A 23,953-nucleotide genomic window follows, 5' to 3' on the forward strand; every position below is an offset into this window, starting at 1 on the left:
AGAGATGCCATTCACATATCTTACACATAACCTCCCGAGTCATTTGCCGCAATTAGGAATGTGGTTAAGAACCTATAATGCACCCCCTCAGCAACATCCTGTCAACACACACACATATGGAACACACACACACACACACACACACACACACACACACACACACACACACACACACACGTGCGTGTGCGTGTAGAGGGCTTTCTAACCTCAACAATGTCCACATTGTGTTGAGTAATTGTGGTCCAGACTGGTTCAAACTTCACGCCACCATCAAACACAAGCAGATACATTGAGAAAAGTGAGGAGGCGATACAATGAAGCTGTTTTGTGTTTCTCGCAGGTTTAGTTGATAACAAAGCTGCCGGCTCATATCACTGCTGCTGGTGGGTGGAAACCTCAAACCTCTTCAATGCCAGCTTTTCAGGAACTATGAAAATGATCCTTAAGGAGAGTTTGTGTAGCTGTTTGTGACAGAATTTCTTAAAGCTTCCTTAATTCACAACATCACCAAAACTACAAAGATGAGCTTTTGACATGAGTGTGGGGATGTCAGGAGGTGACTGAAGCTCTCTCGCACGTTTCATGAACACTGAACAACATCTTTTCTGTATTGTGATGACTTATTTATGAACATGGTCCTTAGCAGGTGTTATTGATGAGAGTGTACATTAATATTTTATTAATATTCTCCATGTTTAAATAGTTATTTTTAAAGTCACACAGCAAATCAGGGTTTTTCCAATAAATCCTGATAGCGGCTGAAATTCCAACCCTTCCAAAGATAATACAGTCTTTTAGTGACCTACAGCAGCTCGTGTCCTGGTCTGGCTGAATTTGGGTTTATTTGTCCAGCTGACTGTAACACTTGCTGTTTAACTACTTCCACCCAACAGAAATAGCAAAACAACTTTAATTAGTATGTCCTTGGCTCTTTCATTTGTCTTCTTCTATATTTAAACCGATAGATACTAGATGTATAACAGATTATAGCCCTTTCTTATGTATATATGTATGTATACAACAATATAAGCTACTGAAGGTTAAAATACAGATTTCACATATCATAGTTTGATTCTAATGGCATTTGTGTTTTTGACTCTTTAAATAAGGCGTTTAGAAGGAAAAGGAGGAAACTGGCCCATGAATTTAGATACGATTTGATTTTGTGATATTCATTTTGTCAAATGCTATTTTAATGTTTCTCAGTTATCTCTGAGACCATTTTTAGGTCCAAAACTGATCAGCAACTCTGGGATTTAGAGAGCAATTTGTTTGTTTTATCTTCTGAGCCAGCAGTATTAATTTTATGTGATGCACACATCTCACCTGTAAGCCAAAAATAACTGGATAAATAAATCGATAAAAAGTGTTTCACATGTGAACTAACAGCAGGAGTGCTGTGAAGCAAAGCAGTGATGAGTCTGGGTGATACAGGTGTCTGAGCTGCCATGTGATTCTGAGTGATTTCAACATGGATGAATGTGGAGGAGGATACAAACTGATTATATGGAAATTATGATATATTTTATACCTATTGCCTTTATTTCAGCAAAATATATATCAAACAAATATAAAAACAGTGTATCATTCTGTGATCCTGTCTGAATATCATGACCCCACAAGAGGTCCCCATCTATTAATGTAAAGTGAAGAGGTGTGTTTGAACTGTCTGTGGCTTATTCCATAATCCAGATGTAAGCAAAAAGTAGAGGTGCAAGATCGGAACCTGTTATCTGCCTCTAATTGATAGACAGTTCTTTTACACAAGGAATGACACTGGACAACAACTACATGTAAGATTGTTTCGTTTTTTTAAAGCTGTGGAAAGTTTGATTCAATTGAGTTCAATTTAATTTGAGCCTTTTTTAGAAGACAGTTTGACATGGAAAGCACAGCTGTAAAAAAGATTGTCCCTTTACTCCACCAGGCAGCCCCTCCTTAGCTGTACTGTTCGTCTTGGTGACCGGAGGCGGCGCTGTGGAGCAGGAGCGCAGAGGCCGGCGGGGAAACAACCAGCGGCATCCTGCAGTCAAACGGCACCGGGCTGAGCGGAGAGGAGCAGCGGGGTCAGTGGCTCTTAACTTCGGACTACTAGACACATCTGGACAGCGCAGCAATGCAGCAGGGACGACCCTCTATGCCTACTGTTTTTGTCGCACTTTTATTTTATTTTTATTTCCTGGAGCCTACTTTGGTGCTCGCCTTCAACCTTGACACCAGTCATGTCATCAGGAAAGACGGAGAGCCCGGGAGTCTGTTCGGGTTCTCTCTTGCCATGCACCGGCAACTCAACCCGGATAAAAGAATGTGAGTGAAGTCTTTAACCATACATCCTTCATCTTTCATCTTTCATCTGCCTGTGACTGTTGTTTAAAAGTGCAGCTCCGTTATGAGAGCACCTGCGGTGACAGGTACAGTTAAATTACTGACAGGAGTAAATCTGAGTTATTAGATTTAGATCGGTTGTTTGATTCAGACCGGGTACAGTTTCTAAAAAAAACTAAATACAAAGAGACACAGACACATTCTTTTAATGGAACCCTTCAATTAAATATTGTTTGTGACATGCAATGGTCAAAATTAGGTATTTCAACTGAAATTATAATGACATAGTATTGCCTACTTCAGCTTTAAAAGATCTTAAAGGCCTAATTTCTTTCTGCCTAAAGTCAGAACTGGCTTATCCTGGGCAGGAAACACCTTGTTAATTTAAGGATTCTGCCTTTGCAAGAGTAAAACTGATGGTGATGTCAGGCATTGCAGCAACCTATAAAAGTTACTAGTAACTCTCTAAAGCCCATAGTGTTTCTTGTCAGATTATGCGTGTTTTTGTTCTAATTGTCAGTAGAGGTTGACTGTCTCCCTGTGGTGCTTTGAATTTAAGATGGGAAGGAGCCTAAGGACAACAGGCGAATAAACAATGGTTATAACTGTGATGCAAATGTGCCTGTAAGGTCAAACTGAGGGAGCACTTAGAGGAGAGGCTACTGTAATGTTGCAAAGTGTTAGTTAATGCATCCTGTGCTCAGCTGTCACACATTCATACACACATGAACCAGGTCAGAAAAGTTTTCACCTTTTGTCAAAATAAGAGTAAATAGCGGTTAAATTGTAAAATGTTTCTTCAGTTGCAGCATTTCAAGGATTCCTGGTGATGCTACCATGCATACACAACAGTAAATAATTTCCTCTGGCCAGCCCTGAGGGGGCAGAGAAGACTTCAGTATAGTGAGCCTGCCCAGACATCCTGCCACACAAAGTGTAATGGGGGTAAATTGAGTTGAGCGAGTGGCATGTCAAAGCATGCGAGCAGGGTGAAGCTGCATGCATGAACTACTGTGTTATACACTAGTTAGCAGGAACTGCAGCAGCATGTTGAGAAACAGAGAGTAAGGATGAATACTCCTGATGACAGGATTTAGAGAGATTTCCCAAAGATCACACAGATTAGGCTTAACTTGTGGAATTTTATCTAACTTGACTATTGTGGAAAGGAGTGTAGTGAAGGTGCTGGTCATGCAAAACTGTCTTTTAAATGCAGTTTGTTTTACAAGGATTCCTTTGTGCACAAAGAACCCTGCGTCCTAAAAAGAGGCACTTTCACATTGGTCACAGTTGACAAGTGTAAAGAGAGTGAAAGTCATGAAACTGAATGTAATATTTGTTGGGCAAACAGAGGCTTGAAATGTGACACTGGCCTGATTGTTGGTTTTCAGCCAATAAAAGTAAGAGGAATGAGTGAAGATTCACCTCGCTTACATGCTGATCTATGAGAAAGCTGCTCCAGTTTTAGCAAACATACTACACCAAATTCTGCTAACGCTTTCAAAAGCTGCTTCTTAAGAAAAGAAACAAACAGCATCATTGCATGTGTGTTATTTTTGGTATTTGCTTAAGTTAGCTTAAAACTGAAGGCCCCATTGATTATTCAATTGAAAGAAATCCTTCTGCAACAATTTTGATGATCAATCAATGGTTTTTCAAGGAAAATACCAAAAAATGCTAGTTCTGGCCTCTCAAATGTGATGATTTACTGCTTTTTTGTTATATATGATATTATATATCATATATAATATATAATAAGTAATAATATTTTGGGGTTTTGAACTGTTGTTTGGACAAAAGAAGAATTCTTAAGATGTCACCTTTACTATTCTCTGACATTTTATAGGCCTAACAACTATAGCTTCAACTAATGAGGATTTTTATTATCGCGATAAATCGTTTGGTCTGTAGAATATCTAAGAATAGTGACAAATTTCATGAAGCCCAAGGTGACACCATCAAATTGCTCTTGGTGTCTGACCAACAGTCCAAAACTGAAAAATAATCAGTTTATGATCACACTAGACAAAGAAAAGCAACAAATCCTCATGATTAAGAAGCTTGAATTAGAGAAGGTTTGGCATTTTTGCTTAAAAAGTGACTTAAATGATTAATTGATTAATCAAAATAGTTTCCTATTAATCTTCTGTTTCCGGTCAATTTTTGGACTAATGAGTAATCAACTAATTGTTTCTCTACTGACAAGAATTAATTGCTTAATCAACAAAATATATAGAAAATGAAGTCAGTCGTTAGTTGCAACTCTAGTTATAACTGTTCACGTTGTTTTCCTCTCACATCCCGGTTGAACACCTATTGAGTCTGTGTTACTGTATAGAAACGCTCCACACTGCACTTATTGTAACTGAAGGCAGTATGGAATAAACAGCAGCTCCCACTTCTTGGCCATGATCTTAGCTCTAAATCCTCATGTGACCCTGAGATAATCAGCCAGACATACCAAGTGAAAGCTTGGTAGTGCACACAGAAGCTCTGTCTAACTTAAAGCTGTGAGACACACTGAAGTCATGTGTCACACACTCTGCATCTGTCTCTTTTGTTCTTAATCGAACATGTGTCTGATGATGATCACTAACAGCTGTAAAACTCTACTGGCCATCACGGCGTACATTAATGTGGTTATAATAAATCATATGTGAAGAGAGGAGCACTGGCCTTTACAGGGTCCTTTCTAAATGCTGAATATGTTTGCAACATGTGTGACTACATAGATTAAATTCCTCTTATGTCAAACACACACTGGCCTTTCATCCATTCACTGTTTCAGAGCTAAATGCCAAATCTTCCCCACTTTACAGCAATTAAAAAACTAATCATCTGGTGATTAAAGTGATTCATTTGCTTACAACCATTTATGCAACTCTATCCATGTTGTTCCTTTAATGGTTCATTGAAAGCACAACTCAGATTCTCACAGTGTTTATGGTGTTATGATGTCTTTCTTCTCATATTGGTTTCTGTTGAGTGGAAGGAACAAGGAGATCCATGTTTCAGCATGAGACTGAACATAATGTGGCATCTTGCAAAGAGGCAACTGGATGCCTCTTCCATGAATAATGTGTTGGGTTAATGATGTGGATATAGCATCCTCTGAATGAAACCAGAGGAAAAAAGACCATTTGACTGGATATGCAAGGCCATCTGTGCACATGTAACTTGATAGATTAAACGCATCAGTGAATCATCAGTCGAGACACTCCAGTCAAACTTAACACTGAAGTTTGGTTACTTTGAAAAGAGATTGTGTAGCTTAGAAAAGGGCTAATAAACACAGTTAAAGCAGGTGAAATGGAAAATGTATTTAAGTCTTTGTTTTAAACTTTATTCTTTACTTAAAGTTGATCTGTATTTGTGGTGAACATTCATGATTGCTTCTGTGATGTGTACCCAGCTAATCACAGGTCAGCACCAATCAAAGATATGTGAGTGTGTGTGTGTGTGTGTGCGTGTGTGTAAACTGAAACAGTTAGAACAGCTGCAGCAGTTCTTGTGGCTTTGAGTGCACAGCTGTAGGAACACTGGACCACATGTGTTAACAAAGAGCAGTGAGATCACTGTGTAAACCCACACCAGTCACTATGCATTTCCATTTTCACTGCACTGCTAGACTTGTTGCATGATGGGACGTGGTTTCACACTGATATTGACAACATATCAACGCATAGATTAAATATAGATAAATCTATTCTCACTTACAGTGTGTGATCCTTTATTTGTGCCAATGTCTAAAGTGAAATCAGTGAATGTATCAGTTTATTTATCATTTGGACTGTATTTCAATCTCTGTAGTAGTAGTGTGTGTTGCAGTGTGTGTTGTGTACTTGCTTTTAGGTGACTTTAGTTAAATTCTACTCTTGTCAGGACAGTTTTTGATGTTTTGAGTATGTAATAATGTAATGTATCTATTTTCAAGTAATGTTTCTGACTTTAATCTATAGTTCCATCCTAGGATTCTACATTAGCATCTCAAGCAAACATTGCATTAATGTCTGCTGCAGAAAGTAATAAAATAGATAAATAAAAGATAAGATAAAAATAAAGATAAAATACAGACATTTTGCCTTTTTCCAAACTGAAATACTAGTTTATGTGTCTGCTAGACTGGCTTGTTGCATGTAAATGTCAATGTTACCCCTCAGTTACTTGTTAAATTCTACAACTGTCACCTTCCTGAGTAGCTCTGCTGTTAAGTTGGAGGTGTTTTCCTTTACCTTTACTGGCTCTTCATAAATGTGGTGTTTACCTGCTATCAGTGATGCAGAAGTACATTATGGTAGCGAACTGAGTACCTCTTTAAAGCATATTGTAGATGTGCAGGCTTTTTTTAATCATTTTGTCTATAACATGTCAGAAAATTAAAAAAATGCCTGTTGATATTTCCCACAGCTGAAGGTGATCTATTTTGATAGCTTGTTTTATTCATCAAACAGTCCAAAACCCAAAGATATTCTGTTTACTATCATATATGACAAGGAAAAGCATCAAATCCTCACATTTGAGAAGCTGGAACAAGCTTGACTTGAGCTTGAAAAATGACTAAAATGATTAATTAGTTGCTGATTAATTTTCTGTTGACTGACTAATGAATTAATCATTGCAGCTCTATATCTAAAGTAGTCCATTTAATGAACTGGTTCAAATCTGTGGCTATTTCTGAGGCTGTAGATTGCAGTGGTGTTGTGTTGGAAAATTGTATTAGGTTTATCTACTATAAAATAACAACGTCATCAATGTGTCTCTAATGTTCTGCAGTTCTTGCAGCGCCTCTGATGACACAAAAAATAGATTCTTAGTTTGTCGTCCGCTTTGCATCAAGTATCACCCTGTGACACACATGAGGCTAAACTACTGCAGCTCAGAAGCTGAAATGTCAACTGAAGCGTTACAAATACTCTTGTTTGTATTTGCATTTCACTGGGCTTTGTTTGAAAAGAGGGTTTACAGTTTGGTCTTCAGTCTTACATCATACCTCCTCAGGAGAGTCCTTGTTTAGCAAATGAAGAGCCACAGGGCTGTGCACAGATCAATAGGTGCATTACAGAGGGAGCTACAGAGTCACAGGGAGGAGAAAAGGGTGGAGAGGATTTCCTCTCCGTCCTTTGAGAAAATTCCTACACAGTAAGTATGCTGGTCAGTTCACACATGATAGTGTAGCTTACCATCATGTCATTTGCAGTCTTTTTCTCCCAAATCACATTAAAGGACATTTTCTAATAAAGATAAGATATTATTTCAGTTTATTAGGCAGTTTTTTTTTATAGGTCAGCTATCCAATCATTAGTGACTGAAGTATCTGGTAGTCTGGTGTAACTTTCCCTCAGACAGGGTTAAAGAAGTTTTCAGAGATGGTAGAACTGTTTTTAAGTCCAAATCAAGCCTTATTTCATGTAAGAGCGAGTCTTAAGTCAAGTCTCAAGTCTTCTTAAGCACTGTGCGAGTCAGTTGCAAGTCTTTCATGTCTCTGAATACTCACCATAAATGACACATTTAAGAATTGTGTGTTAATAGTTGAAATATATAGTTGAGTTGTTGTTAAATAGCCATGACACCAAGTCTCTTCAATTCAAATGCCTAATAGTAATATTCATGATGTGCAGCTATCCAAGTTCGGTCTGTCATTTTCTTATTTATTCATAACAAGTCAGCTGAAAACATTAAAAAGTTGGCTGGAGACACTGTTTTTAACCAAGTCACAGAGCTAACGTTAGATTAATTAGCTAAATAGCTACAACTGATAGTGGCTAGAAATGTGGAAGCCTGTTTTTGTTTACTTATGTCTGAAATGAAGGACATATTGTTTCAAAAATTACTAAGAAATTTGAATGGAAAATATGTCTCCATTATCACTCTAAACTGCATATGTGAAGAACAGAAAGTTTGACAGACATAGCAACAGTTATTATAAAGGGGATTAGCTAACAAGATTGACAGCAATATGTGACAATTCAGAGGTTAACTACAAAACTATGAACTAAGTTCTGAAAAACAGAAATTTAGGATTATATAAGATGATTTCACTTTGTCACCAAGATTAGAGGAATAAATGTGCTTCTCTGCTGTTTCTCAGTGTGACTTTTCTATGCAGAATGAACTCTGCCACTGACGAAATATGACTAGTTTTTGTTTTCTCTCTCCCCCACACAGCTCTTGCAATATACTGTTTAGCTTGCAAAAGTTTGACAGTGTGTAAAAGGTTAGAAGTGCAGTCAGCAAAGTGTCACCACAGTTAGCAGCAAGTACAGCCAGTTACAAATCTGTTGGTAGGCCAAAAGGCATGTGATAATACACATGTATTAAAATCGTGTCAACAGTGCCTGCTACAACCAAACTGAATGATCCTTTACACAGACATCATGCTAGTTGTTCACGCTTTCCTATATAACCAGAGCATCTCCAGTGACTCTGTGGCAATGGTGTACTAATACTGACTATTCACAAAGTGATTGATTATATCAAATAGCCAGTATTTCATTCCGAAGGCCAAATTCACAAATATTGTGACTAAACCACTTTACTCCAGACTGAAATGTCTCAGCAAGTGGATTTCCATGAAAGTCTGTACATATAGCCATGTTTCCCAGAAGATACATCCTAATGACTTGAATGAATGATCCCCTGACTTTTCCTGTAGTGCCACTATGAGGCCGACAATTATGGTTTTGAGTTAAATGTCTGGACAGTATTGGATGGATTGCCAGGAAATTTGCAAAAAAGTTGCAAAGTACCTGCAAAACTGATGAAATTCCTATCAGCCTCAGCTGTACTTTGTGTTTAGTGTGAATAAGGAAATGTTAGTATGCTAACATGCTATTATAAAATGGTGAACATTATACCTGCTAAACATGAGCATGTTAGCATTGTCATTATGAGCCTGTTAGCATGCTGGCATTAGCATTTAGCTGCACAGAGCCACTAGTGTGGCTGTAGACTCTTTTGCTGTGTCCCAAATTTATACTACAGACTACACACTGTATACTGTCATAGTAGACTGTGATAGCAGTTAGTATACAAAATAATCAACATACTTAATAGCTTAATACTAACAGGAAATGACGCAATACGTGCAACGTCCAACGTCCATCAAACTGCTTTGGAAAAAACTTATTAAAAATATTGCTGCAAGTTAAACTTACAAACAGAAAGCAAAATGTCTTTCTTAAGATTTAATACTTATTTTTGTTTTCCAAGATCTTTCTGGAGCTGTTTTACCCACAATTTACTTAGTTGCTTTCTTCTTCTTGTCTTTTTGAGACATAGTAACTCCTGGTTTTTCTTTTGTCACCTATCTATATTGTTCTTAATTCTTTTTTGTCATTTTACCTTTATTTGATAGTGACAGTGTAGATACAAACAGGAAACATGGGGAGAGAGAGGGATATGGGGGTATGACGCATAACAAAGGTCCACAGCCGGAAATGAACAAGGGAAGTTGTGGCCATATGGTGTGCATCTTAACCATTAGGCCCTATTGTTCCTAATTCTTGTTGATACTGACAATTATACAGATATTTGTGGCACAGCTACATGTGATTTAATAGGAGAAAAATGTTCATCTGAAACAAATGTCAGCTTTTATCGTTAACAGTGGGCTGTTTTCTAGACTTCTTCTAGACAGTCAGAAGGAGAAATGAAGAAGTGAAACCAATTCCTCTGCAAAGAGTAGACTCAATATCAGTATTGCAAGAAGACAGCCAGAAGACATGTTGCATCCTTTTTCTAGACAGGAAAAACTTGCATTCTAGATGTTGCTATGGAATGCTTCAGAAAATAAGACTGAAGATTATATTGTTTTTGATTATTTTGTCTTTTTCTTCAGGCTGTTGATTGGTGCACCGAGAGCCAGATCTTTGGGAAAACAGGCAGCCAACATCACAGGAGGCCTTTATAAATGTGAAATCACCCAGTCCAATGATTGTGAGCGCATTGAATTTGATAATGAAGGTGAGTCTGTCTGTCTGCCTACCTGCATATACTGTTTCCAAAGGTCAAGAATGAATCACTGCTCATATCTTTGTTTTGTGTTGCTAAATTTTGAAAGAGGACATACTTGTTGAGAACAAGGAGGATCAGTGGATGGGGGTGACGGTTCAGAGCCAGGGACCTGGGGGAAAGATTGTGGTGAGTCAAACTGATGCGTCTGAACCATCATTTCCAGTAACCTTCAGTCCTGGTGTGGTCTTATCTATCATTAAGGTATGAACTTAAACTCTGTGTTTTGTAATTTCAGACTTGTGCTCATCGCTATCAGAGGCGCTTATTTGTGAACACCCCTCAGGAGTCCCGGGACATCACTGGGCGCTGTTACGTCCTGAGTCAGGACCTGACCATCGACCCGTCCTCTGATGAGGATGGAGGTAACTGGAACTTCTGTGAGGGCAGAGCCAGAGGCCATGAGATGTTTGGATCTTGCCAGCAGGGTTTGGCTGCCACCTTCACCAAGGACTACCATTACGTGGTGTTTGGGGCACCAGGAGCTTACAACTGGAAAGGTCACTAACTAACCATACCTACACAGTGCTTTACAGTATTTACTGGGAGAATCACGTTTCTCATTCACTTAAAACAAATAATGCAATGTTTATACTCTTTTTTTACTCTAAAATAAACATGCCTTGTTTACTTCAACTGCATTGTTCGCTCACCTCCTCTGCAGGCATTGTACGAGTGGAGCAAAAGAACAACACTTTGCTAGAGATGGGAGTGTATGATGACGGCCCGTATGAAGTTGGAGATGAGCATCTCTTGAACCCTGAGCTCGTGCCTCTGCCTGCCAACAGCTACCTTGGTGAGCGTCTACCCACAAAAACATAAATATAGCTCACTTGTATCCTGTTCGATACTATGCTGCACTGTCATTACTTCCTCTTCTTGTCTTGATACTAACAAGACAAGATCTAGATTCAGGTTAGCAACATTTATCTAGAAAGAATAATGACATGTAAAAGTACAAGGTGAACACATTTTAGACAGGGAAGAAAAGGAAAACAGCTGATGCTTCTCAAGCAAATCTGTCAGTCAAATCCAAAATATGAAGAAGCCTCTTCATCTTATGCTTGAGCTGACTGTCAATATAGCAGGAGAGTCTTGTCTCTTGTGTGTGAAAACTCTAGGCAGTTTGGGCAAAATTGCATTTTTTTATTTGCACATCTGAAACCAATGAGAAACATGCTAAAGAGGCGCATGACAGAAAAAGTTTGAGGACCACTGCAGGAAACATAATTGGGAGGTTTTATAGATTAGAAGCTGTGAGAGACTTTGTCCTTGTTACTGCACAAGCGACTACTACTGGTTGGTCAGGGTAACTACGTGGAGATGGGAGGACATTGTGAATCTGTGCAGGTGTTAAGCCATCTTGCGGAAATGTGGTTCTCTACACCCTCACCAGGCCAACAGTGGAACCGCAGAACAGGGGAACTCACTATTCCAAATTAGCGAGAAAAAGGGGGTAAAAAGAAACTTGTTCTTAGACATTTATGACATTTACTATGACATCTCTGTCATACTTTAGGATTCTCCCTCGATTCGGGACACAGCATCACCAGGAGTCGTGGCCTAACAGTGGTGGCTGGAGCACCCAGAGCCAATCATAGTGGAGCTGTGGTCCTGTTGAAGAAAGAGAGCGAAGCCTCCACCAGACTTTTGGTGGAGCACACTCTACACGGTTCAGGACTTGCATCCTCCTTTGGATATGACGTGGCTGTAGTTGACCTGAATGGTGATGGGTAGGAAACATTTTCACTGTCTTTATTCTGCTTTAGTATACAGATAATTAAATGTTATTGGCAAATACGTTTTTCAACATCATTAATACAAGTCACAAAAGGAAGAAAGGTAAACACACATAAGAGAAACATCTGAAAGCTTTGAGATTTTGAGAAAGGACCTGACTTCCTTTAAGATCACTCTATTATAATGGTATGTTTCTAATATACAATTTCAATGTTTTCCTTTCAGTGGACTTTATTTATTTATGAGGACATATTCTATATGATACATGAATATTTGCCTCTTTTCTTTTATGTAGATGGCAAGACATAGTTGTAGGAGCCCCTCAGTTCTACATGAAGGACAGAGACGTTGGAGGAGCTGCTTATGTCTACATCAACCAGGCAGGAAGGTGGGAAAGAATCACTCCTGTCCGTCTAAACGGGACCAAAGACTCGATGTTTGGACTGGCAGTGGAGAATATTGGAGACATCAACCGAGACTCATATGAAGGTAATTTTGCTGTAATTTTGTATCTTATTTATGTTTTCTCTATCAGTTGCTGTCATGTAATCTGGTTTTGCTCTCATACAGACGTTGCCATTGGAGCTCCTTATGATGATGGCGGGGCAGGAAAAGTCTACATTTATCATGGCTCTGCACAAGGAATCAAAACCAGCCCTGCACAGGTTGGTTTTTTGGAGCTTTGTTTAAAGCAGCTATAATCAATATTTTCAAATTAACTATTACTCCCCTCGAGTTGAAGCAAAGGCTCAGGTCGTTCTTGATTTTTAACAGACATTTATTCGGACACGAGTCTTCAACATGTCTTGTACATGTTAATCTTACAGCCCTTTTATGTCCCAACAATGCCGTCAGAACTATGAAAGGAAATAAGTAAAACTTAAATTAACCCTCTAAATGTGGTGTTTTACACATAATAATAAATGAAAAATACATACAAAATGAATAAATAAAATGCACATTCAACACATAAGAAAATACACTTAATTGACTAATTATACATTAACACACGGTCACATAACACACGTTCACATACGGCAAAGCAATTAACACGATAAAATACATACCTCATTGGCCTCTCTAACTCAAGAGGAATAAACTTGGAAGGTTACAGTTTCTTCTTCTTTAAACAAAAAGACAATATAACTTCTTAGCACTTCTTATAGGCATAACTCTTGCAGACATGTCATATTTATTACTTATACTTATTCTAATGATTATTTTGAAGATTTTAACTATTTATTGACCTTTTAACTATAAAGTGCATATTATGAACTACAATATATGAGAGTTGCCTCTGACGGCAGCTACATTAACAATGGATCACATGTGATATGTGAAGGGAGTTGGTTGTAGTGATGAATATTGGACTTACATATGACAGGTAGAGTAAAGCTTTTAATGTCTACGAGGGGAAATCTGGCTTGCAGACAGCAGTCAATAATTAATAATATTAAATACAGCAATGAATAAAAATGGCAATCAATACAAAATCTACTGTACATACATACAATACATAACAACACTACGTAAACCCAAGTATAGAGGTAAATGCCAATATAACTGTTGTCATTGTCACTTGTCACCAAAACCATCAAAAAGAAACACGACTGTAAATGAATGATAATGTTTCTCCATAACTGCTGGATGTGTAAATAGGAAACTGTTTGCTAACAAGTTTGCTATATCAACTCAAGGGGCAACCCATTTGGCTGCGGCTCTGGAGGAGCTTTGTCAAGTCTAAAAAAATAACTCGTAATGACGTCATCAGGGTTATCTTGACTTGGGCTTGGAGACTTCAAATTTTTAACAGAAAGCTTACGTTACAACCTGTGGCAGATGAACACTGGAGTCCCTTTAGGAGTTGATAATATGTCAGTGTTGTTTTCACAGCTTGTTTCCGCTGCCCCCAAGTGGCCAAAGAGTCAGTTACTACAGGTGTGAGCTCTATGGGAAACTTTTCATCTATTCAAGTCATTGATTTGTCTCGACCTTCCTGCAAAAAAGCTTTTATATATGATGATCAATAAAGCACGTCACTAATGTTAATAGATAGTCTTGAATCCAGACTTATTGAAGTACTAGCTGTCAAAAGTCATTATGGCTCCTGATGCTAAAGAAGAAAAATTTCAATGTCATGTTATTTTATAAATTTGACTATTTGAAGTATTTTTTCCTTTTTAAGTTTTAATTCTTTCTTAATTTTTTTCTCCTTCATTACAGATCCTTTCAGGAAAAGAGCACAACATGCGACTATTTGGATATTCTTTGGCAGGGAACATGGACTTGGACGGTAACTCTTATCCAGACGTGGCTGTAGGCTCTCTGTCAGACACAGCTCTGATCTATAGGTACATTTCTAAAGAAATTTAAACCTAAACCTTTCTGTTTTCTATCACAGCCTCATTTAACCACCTTTCTTTCAGGGCACGGCCAGTCATTAGCATCAGGAGAGATGTCAAAATATCTCCACAGGAAATTGACCTTACAATCAAAACCTGTGGTAACAGCATTTGGTAGGTGTTCTAATATTCTTACATTTCAAAAGATCCCATAGTCAAAACTACTACTACTAAATACTCAAAACTGTTTAAAAAATCCCATTTCCTGTGTTTAGCTTCACTGTGGACGCGTGCTTAACCTACAAAGCAAACCCTGCATCTTACAACCCAAGACTAAGTAAGTGAAATGGTTAAAAAAAAACTTATTTTCAAATCCAACATTTGTTCAGTTGTTCTTACATGTGTTTCCCTCTCCACCACAGCTATCAGCTATTCTGTCGAGGTGGACGGAGATCGCAGGAAACAGGGGCTGCCCTCCAGAGTGATGTTCCTGAACAAATCCCGCACTGAAACAGACTACCAGTTTAAAGGCACCTTGGACCTCCGTGGCCAAAAACAGGAAACATGCATCAAGATAGTAGCCAAACTTAAGGTAAAACATATCCGCCACATAGTTAAATCACATTTGTAGGGCACAATCCACAAAGAGAAGAACAGTCAGGAATAAGTAGAATTTGTCTGCGCTTGTTGGAGGAATTTACTGAAAGATATACTCTTACTCAGCCAACAGTGCTTAAAAAATATCTTGATTAATCAAATAGTCGATTGACTATTTTGGTAATTGATTAATCGTGTCAGACATTTTTCAAGTAAAAATCTCAAACATTATCTGGTTCCAGCTTCTCAGTTGTGAGGATTTGCTGCTTTTCTTTATCTTATGTGATGGTAAACTGAATATCTTTGAGTTTTGGATTTAATGACGTAACGTTGGGCTTTAGGAAATTGTGATTGTGAAAAATTGTGATCTTGATCTTTCTTGTATAATCGAACCCATGTAGAACCAGTTATTGTGCTCCATACTACCGTGACTGTTTCTGATTTGCACAGGACAATATTAAGGACAAGATGCGCAGCATTCCCATTGAGGTGTCTGCAGAAATTGTGGGTACTAAACGACAGAAGACAAGGAACAGCCTCCCTCAACTTATGCCCATATTAGACTCCTCTCAACCGGGCAAAGACGTCATTGAGGTAAACATTCAGTTAAAGTTAATGACATAAAGTAAAAGTTAATGACAAAATGTTCACAGTGGAGCAACGTTTGCATGTGGTTTTGTTGTTGTTGCAGGTCAACTTTGTAAAAGAGGGCTGTGGAAGGGATCATATTTGCAGGAGTAACCTGAAGATGGAGTACAAATTATACTACAAACAAAACAACCTAGACTTGTACTTCCCGTTACCCATGTGAGTTCTAACATTTCAACTCTTCTAAGCAACAAGTTAAATGTGATCTTAAAATTGTCTTAAGGTAAAATTAATTAATTAAGTCTGCATTCAACAACATTTTTAATATAAACATTCAATCAAATTACTTTGTGTAATGTTAAAGAACTACTTGTACTTCCAATCTCAATGAGAGTCAACACCCAGTTCTGCCACAATTAGCTCTTTGTTTGAGTTTTTGGGCCCGCACATAGGCTGTATGGTCTCACTGCTCCAACAACCACTAATAAGAAGCCATAATGAGAAAACAAGCTCAGACAGGCTGACAGTATGATACCTGCCCGGCACATAACAGCAGAGATCCACAGTATATGTATATACATCCCTGTGTCTGCTGGATGTGCAAGTAGGCAATGGTTGGATAAAATCTTCGCCATAACAGCTTGATGAGCCAACTTTAATATATGAAAACAAAAAGCTCAAGCTGAAGTGAGAGGTTATGTTTGTGAATTTGCAGCAAGAAGAACATCCCTGTGTTTCATCTGAATTATGAGAGGAAGGACTTGGCTCTGCGGGTGACAATCAACAACATAAATGGAGATGATGCTTACGAGGCAAAGTTGGTGGGGACTTTCCCAGATACGCTGTCATATTCTGGAGTCCGCTCACAACAAACAACGGTAAACAAGACTAAAAGTGTACAACCACACTAGTGACCCTGTGTGGGTGTAATACTGCTTACACATGAGAGAAACTGTTGCATTAAAGAAAAATGGAGAGCTACCACTAGTAGAAGAAAAAGTAAGTTCCAGCTAGGAAAGTTGTTACCTTGTCATGCTCAGCCCTGCATCGTCAGACTTGGCTCAACTTTCTCCTGTCTAAACTATATTTTGTCAGCCTCAGCTCAACACCTATTAACCACAGCTGTGCTTCATCAGGCTCTACTGTCGTAATACTGTCCATATTAGCTGTCTTCAGCCAGACTCATCTGTGCTTAGGCTCAGCTGTGTTTGAGCTTAATGCTATCATTACCATGATAACATGCTATGATTTAGCATTGAGCCTGGATATTGCTTGATACTAGTGCCAATACGATACCCAAGTTTCACTAACATTACCAAAACAATACTTATACATATTTGTCAAAGGTAGCGATACCTTTGACAAATATGTTTCTCTACAAAAACATCTTTTCATAAAAGAATCAAATGTTAAATGCTGCAGCCGTACAACAACTTTGCCTAAATAAAATAATCTGATAGAAAATAAGATGGGCAAAGTTTTGATTTAAATCAGGAACTGTCTAATAAAATATTTGCAGATCAAGTCAAGTCAGTGGCAACTTTCAGTATTTGATTTCAATACTTGGTGCAACAGATTTTGGAAGGTATTGAGATTTGATACCATGTTTTATAACATAGTATGGTAACACACTATGGTTACAATATTAGTTTGCATGTTAAAATGCATCTATCTTGCATGTATCTTGTCATGAAATAAATTGTTGGACGAGTGACACTTTTGACCTACTGGTGCCGCTAGATTAAAACTTATGGGACCACTAAATTCATTAGGATTCATCCTCAGGGGATCATAAATATCTGTACCAAATTTCATGGGAATTAATCCAATAGTGGACATACATCAGCTGATTGACAGTCACTGTCATACTAGGTGAAATACCTATGTGTTAAACCTTTAAAAATCAAAACTACTTTATATTCTAATTACTTTCTGACTTGTAGTTTAATAATCATCCAAATTTCACAATGTGTTCTTTTCTAGATGGAAAAGCCGATCATCTGTACTGCCAATCAGAATGGCTCTCAAGCAGACTGTGAGCTGGGGAATCCTTTTAAGAGAGACTCAGAGGTACGGACTTGTAAGTTTCACATGTTCATCCTGCCACTTAGTTGTTGTACTTCAAATGTGAGATGTTTTTCCTTTTTTGCACCAGACTACATTTTATATCATCCTGAGCACTGTGGGTGTGACTCTGGACACCACGGAGATTGACATTGACCTGCAGCTCCAGACGTAAGTACTGCTGCTGCTACAGCTGCCTCATGTTCAGCTATGGGTTATGTTCTGCACATGTAAGGAAATGGCTCTGCAATGTGTAACTGTTACTTTTTCCTGTATTTTCAGATACGATTCCATTAACATAAATAAAAGTATTGTACTGTGTATTTTTTTCCTTACAGAACAAGTGTGCAAGAAAATATTGCCCCTGTTAAAGTAAAGGCTAAAGTAATCATTGAATTGCCATTGTCGGTCAGTGGGTAAGTGTGTTAAACTATTGTTTGACTACAGATAAATACACAGGGCCTCCAACAGTATGTGAAATATAGATTTTTGCTTGTTTTCATCAGGGAAGCCAGCCCTAATCAGGTTTCTTTTGGAGGTGTTGTGAAAGGTGAAAGTGCCATGAAGACAGAAGAAGAGATTGGAAGTTTGATTAACTATACATTCAGAGTAAGTTTATTCTTGTGACCTCTATATATGATTATTAAATCACTGCTGCCATATACTTTGATAGTCTTAGCATATGGAATAACCAACTCGTAACATATTGATTTCTCCTTCAGATAAACAACTTGTGGAAGTCTTTGAAGTCTTCTGTCAAAGCGTCACTACACATTCAGTGGCCCAAATGGAACAAAGATGGGAAATGGCTTCTGTACCTGGTGAAGGTCACAGCTACAGGACCGCAGGACATCCTTTGCTCTCCTGAGTCTGAAATCAGCTCTCTCAAACACATCCAGGTAGCATTTTTAAACCTTTATTTTCATGTACTTTAAAGTAAAATCAGCATTGGCCAAAAGTCAGCCATTACAGCAAACCTGCACTGCCTAATTCCACTTAATGAGAAGAAATGTACTTTCAGGAGTCGTCTGCATCCAGGACAAAACGTGAAATTGGAGAAAGAAAAACTGGAGTCAAAATGTCTTCACTGTTAGACAAAAAAAAAGTCTTGGTAAGTCTTTGTATGTATTCAGATTATTTTATATAGAGGTATAGATTGCTTTCATGTGTAACTCTTTCCTTCCTAGACGTGTGACAGTGAGATCAAATGTGTGGTGCTCAAGTGCCCCCTACAGGGCCTGGATGATACAGCAGTTGAACTGAGATCTCGTCTCTGGAACTCGACCTTTATCGAGGTATTGTATTTGAATTGTTTCCATGTGTCTCATCTATGAAGGTTTTATTGGCCGCTACTAGACTCGTAGCGGCATAAAAAAACAGCATTTGAGACTTGTAGCAGCAGATTCAAGCAGTTGTAGTTATTAACCTGTGTTTGTGCTAGAAAAATAACCAAGAAAAAATTTTATTTGTGAGAAAATATTCTACAGGTGTGCAACTCTCATTGCATGAATTCACATACTGATTTGCGGATGTGCAAATTTTGTCCATGACTTCACATTTTTGATACGGGTGTGTGAATGTGTTTTGCACCATATTCACTGTAGCAACTGTAGCAAAAATGTGAGCGTATGAGTTTCTTAATTTGTGATTCGTAGCATAGGATTTGTGCACCTGCAATGAAGAATGTGAAGGTGTAACTTTGGTGTTTGTGGGAGAGAAAAACTATTCTACAAGTTTGCAACTCCTAAAGCATTTTTCTCTGACTTCAAATTTACTGTCACATTTGTGACTATTTTCTACAACTACAGATTCCACTGTCACAGGTGCTCAATAATACCTTCATACTCATCAGTGTTTCATGATACCTCGTGATTTGGTGTGTCTTACCTGAGCTTTTGTTTTTACACAGGATTATGCCTCTCTTTCGCACTTGTACATTGTTGTGAAGGCCTCACTCGTCCTTCATACTCAGGCAAAAAACCTGATCCTGAGAACTCCTGACACTCAAGTAAGTAGCTCAACAGCTACAACAAATTATGAACTGTTTACTATCTTGACCTCGACTCACCTGATATCTTGGTTTTCCTCGCTTTGATGTGTTATTACAGGTAACAGTGGCAGTGTCCCCAGAAAGTGCAGTAGCACAGCACAGTGGAGTTCCCTGGTGGATCATACTGGTGGCTGTTCTTGCAGGCATCTTGATTTTGGCTTTGCTGGTGTTTCTGCTCTGGAAGGTGAGTACGGGGACGTTACATCTTCGCGTTGCCCATGTTTGGTAATATAGGAGATGGCATGGGATGAAAATAGGAGATAAAATATAAACTTCATTGAACCCTTTTGGGAAATTAGGTCAGAGGATTTCATATTATTGTGAAAAGGCCTCACTTTGGGCTGTGGTAGCAATTAATTTGACATTTCTAGACTAAACACTAATGTGAGTAATTGTAAAAAAAAAAAGAAGAAAAGATTAGTCAACAATTTAAGTGAAAAGTTGCTGTTGTACTTATGATTTTACATTATATTCTCCATAATACAAAATATAGTTATGAAAAGTAGAGAGAACAGATGCTTTGTTCATAATGCATACTCAGTCAAACAGTTTATCTGGATAATGCACAGTTGATTGTAAAGCACAGAAAGGCCATTTTAATTAGAATTTCATAAGCAAGTAAATACCTCATTGTGTCTCACATCTCAGTACTGAATCCTTAATGGTCCCATATTCAAAAAACTGTATTCAAGTTGCTTAAATTCAATTGGGAATTTCAAATCTAAAAACTGAGTCGGTTAAATTCAGACACCGAAATTCAAGATTAAAAATTCAAACGTGAACATCTGGAACTCTGTTCCATCAGGTTACTTCCTGTCAGTCACGTGATCCAAGAAAAAGAAGTGAAAATTGCAATACTTGAAATGACCTTCAGTAAATGTCAAAGAGGAGGGGAATTCAAACTACATACATTTAGATAGATGGTTGTTAAAGTAAAATTTGATTTGATGATATGTCAGTGGTATTTAAAGGAATAGTTTGGCATTTTAGCAAATGTGCTTATTCGCTTTCTTGCTGAGAGTTAAATGAGAAGATTGATACCACTCTCATGTCTGTACATTAAATATAAAGCTATGGTTAGCTTAGCATGAAGACAGAGGGAAACAGCGAGCATGGCTCTGTCCAACGGTAACAAAATCTGCCCACCAGCACCTCTTAAACTCACTAATTAACACTTTATATCTTGTTTGTTTAATCCATACAAAAACCGAATTTAAAAAATGACAATTCGCCATTTTATGGGGAGTTATGAGCCGGACATCTTCTTGGCTCTGATATAAGAGTGTTTGTTGATCTCCTCATCTAGCTCTCCACCAGAAAGAGAATAAGTGTATTTCCCAAAATGTCAAACTATATTCCTTAAAATATAAAAAACAGTAAGTATTCAGTTGCTTATGATATTCAAATGATTACGACCTTCCATATAAACCTGCTATCAAGTGACCAAAATGTTTTCAACTGTGTAAAAGATCAAATGAGTTTCAGGAGATGCTCATTATTGTGTGAAAAGTAATGTCTGTGTGAGGATAAATATAAGAACTGGGGGGGGTGGATATTTTAAAAAAGTAACATTTCGTTTTTGTCAGGTGGCATTTGAGCATCAACAGTGGACTGTCCAGATAAAGTGTTTCCTTAATAAAATATATTTTCTCTGGTGTTTTGCTGGAGGAAATCATCATTACCGCTATTGATTATTATTACTGATTCAGTTAGTCACTCCTAACAACTCATCACCCTTGCTCCCCCTCAGTGTGGTTTCTTCAAGAGAGCAACAAAAGACCAATGCGATGCTGCATATCACAAGGCAGAGATCCATGTTCAGCCCTCTGACAAAGACAAACTCTCTGCTGAGGCCTGATTTATGCTCTCTGAACAGGGGTAAAAACAAGCTGTCAGCATGGAGTGTGATTACTGCAGCGACTAATGAACTCACTTTCCAGCAAAATCTGCCGACTTCATGCAGAAAAATTCAACCAGACACATATTGTACTGAGCTGATGAAGGAAAATTTACATTACACAAAAACTTTTTAGCCTAAATGTAACATAAAATACAGCGGTGTGAAAAAGTGTGTGTCAAGATGTTTTCTGGCAAAAATGAGACGAGCCTTAATGTTCTTTTTGCTCAGCAGTGGTTTTCGTCTTGAAACTCTGCCATGCAGGCCATTTTCTCTTTCTTATGGTGGAGTCATGAACACTGACCTTAACTGAGGCAAGTGAGGCCTGCAGTTCTTTGGATGTTGTTGTGGGGTCTCTAAATGGCTGAAGAAGAACAAAATGAAGACTTTGGAGTGGCCTAGTCAAAGTCCTGACCTGAATCCTATTGAGATGCTGTGGCATGACCTTAAAAAGGCAGTTCATGCTCGAAAACCCTCCAATGTGGCTGAATTACAACAATTCTGCATAGATCAGTGGGCCAAAATTCCTCCACAGCGCTGTAAAAGACTCATTGCAAGTTATCGCAAACACTTGATTGCAGTTGTTGCTGCTAAGGGTGGCCCAACCAGTTATTAGGTTTAGGGGGTAATCACTATTTCACACAGGGCCATGTAGGTTTGGATTCTGTTACCCCTTAATAATAACAACCTTCATTTAAAAACTGCATTTTGTGTTTACTTGTGTTATCTTTGACTAATATTTAAATTTGTTTGATGATCTGAAACATTTAAGTGTGACAAACATGCAAAAAAATAAGAAATCAGGAAGGGGGCAAACACTTTTGCACACCACTGTAAATATTGAATTGATACAGTTGATACAGTCTGTGTAAGAGTTGAAACGTTTAAAGTCTTTAGGTTTCTGATATTTGGACAATATGTGTCTCTGAATTTTGCCAGAAGAAGAAATTAATGCATTAATGCAACAGGCTTAATATTTTCCGTATATCGTTATGTGCTCTGCAGGTGCTTTTGCTGACATTGCTTTTACTGCTTGGCTGTTTAAAATGTCCCATTAAAAACCGCAAAGCATGCCAAACATTCCTGCACATCTCTCCTCGTGTTATTTAAAATGTGCATGAATATTGCTGACATGTATCAGTTTTTAAATAATGCATTGTGTTTTTGGAAATCTCCCTTCCCAGTGTGGATTCTTCAAACGCTCCAAACAAGAGGACAGCATCCCTCGTTACCACGCGGTGCGGATAAGAAAGGAAACTCCTGAGTATAAAGACGGAAAAGTAAAGCTCGATCCTTCTGAAAAAAAGCAGTGGATGACAACTTGGATCGACAATGAAAGTTACTCGTGACTAATTTTTCTGTTCAAATTTTTGCATACAGCGATTTCCTGTTTGTTTGTTTTTTTAAACAGTGTCAAGCCACAAACACACATGAACATGATGCTCAGTGATTTAAAAAATTGTAGATAATCCTTTTCAGGAATTAGTTGGGTTCATGTCTTTGAATTTACACACTATATAGATGATGAAATGTTTTTTGTAAGTTTTGTATATATTTAAATACTTTCACGCACTGTTTATTTATTTTTTGATAAAGAAAAATTCATGCAGCCAAAGAGTTTCTTTCTTTTGTCCTGGAGCAGATCAACAAAGGGCAAAGTTTACTACTGTTTCTATGGTGTTGTACTGTCTTACTAAAAGCTTAAAGTCTATGCAAGGTACAGCTAGCTGTAATACAGTATGAATGTAAATCAGTATACATGTTGTATGTGTCTAGTTTCAGTGCTTTCCAACAAAAATGCTTCTGTTCTGTTTGGAGTGACATTTAGGTACATTATCATATCACAATAATTAAAAAGGCGTACAAACAACCACGACTGACTCTAAATGAGAGTTGGTCTTTTATCCGCTTCTGTTCAATTTATTCTTCACCTCCTCTCACCATTGTAGCATTCAGGTAGCATCCACTGTACTGTAGGTCATCACTGAAGTAAGACTAACTCTTTTTGTTCCATGTGAGGAATCCAAAGGGAAGCAACTGAAATGTATGTTTTATAGATTTATTTCGAAGTGAATGTCTTGTTGAATTGTCAAGTATAATAAAAATGCTTAAAAACTGATTGCTACTGTGGTATTTCATTACAATCATATATAAAAGTAGGGCTGCAACTAATGATCATTTTCATCCTCCATTAATCTGCCAATTTGGTTTTCGATTAATCGATTGATAGGTCTCAGGTTCAGTTTACTATCACATAAGACAAAGGTAATGAGGTAATGTATGGCTTTTTTGCTAGAAAAAATTACTTAAAGATTATCAAATTAGTTGATTATTTTGTCT

General features: G+C 37.9%; 1 protein-coding gene across 2 annotated transcripts; it reads left to right on the plus strand.

Annotated features, from left to right (window-relative positions):
- The first annotated feature begins 1,976 nt into the window (after positions 1–1,976).
- itga6a (integrin, alpha 6a) lies at positions 1,977–23,732 on the plus strand. Of its 2 annotated transcripts, XM_044216752.1 has the most exons (26): positions 1,977–2,307; positions 10,163–10,287; positions 10,385–10,464; positions 10,574–10,835; positions 11,000–11,131; positions 11,855–12,068; positions 12,371–12,564; positions 12,646–12,740; positions 14,299–14,426; positions 14,502–14,591; positions 14,693–14,754; positions 14,840–15,009; positions 15,465–15,608; positions 15,706–15,821; positions 16,318–16,480; positions 17,586–17,672; positions 17,758–17,837; positions 18,005–18,082; positions 18,173–18,275; positions 18,389–18,565; positions 18,688–18,777; positions 18,854–18,961; positions 19,576–19,674; positions 19,775–19,900; positions 21,467–21,594; positions 22,798–22,935. In XM_044216752.1, the coding sequence occupies exons 1-25, from the start codon at positions 2,117–2,119 to the stop codon at positions 21,572–21,574; spliced, it is 3,222 nt and encodes a 1,073-aa protein (XP_044072687.1). In that variant the 5' UTR covers positions 1,977–2,116; the 3' UTR covers positions 21,575–21,594; positions 22,798–22,935. The 2 variants fall into 2 exon arrangements, with proteins under 2 accessions (XP_044072687.1, XP_044072686.1); XM_044216751.1 differs by lacking the exon at positions 21,467–21,594 and having other exon boundaries at positions 1,979–2,307; positions 22,798–23,732.
- The last annotated feature ends 221 nt before the right edge of the window (positions 23,733–23,953 follow it).

This window comes from Siniperca chuatsi, linkage group LG12 (genome assembly GCF_020085105.1).
Source record: "Siniperca chuatsi isolate FFG_IHB_CAS linkage group LG12, ASM2008510v1, whole genome shotgun sequence".
Taxonomy (NCBI): domain Eukaryota; kingdom Metazoa; phylum Chordata; class Actinopteri; order Centrarchiformes; family Sinipercidae; genus Siniperca; species Siniperca chuatsi.

Coding starts and splice junctions, on each gene's coding strand:
- itga6a (XM_044216751.1), top strand. CDS start 2,117: ATGCAGCAGGGACGACCCTCTATGCCTACTGTTTTTGTCGCACTTTTA. Junction 11,132..11,854: donor GCCTGCCAACAGCTACCTTG/GTGAGCGTCTAC, acceptor GTCATACTTTAG/GATTCTCCCTCGATTCGGGA. Junction 17,673..17,757: donor CTTTTAAGAGAGACTCAGAG/GTACGGACTTGT, acceptor TTTTTGCACCAG/ACTACATTTTATATCATCCT.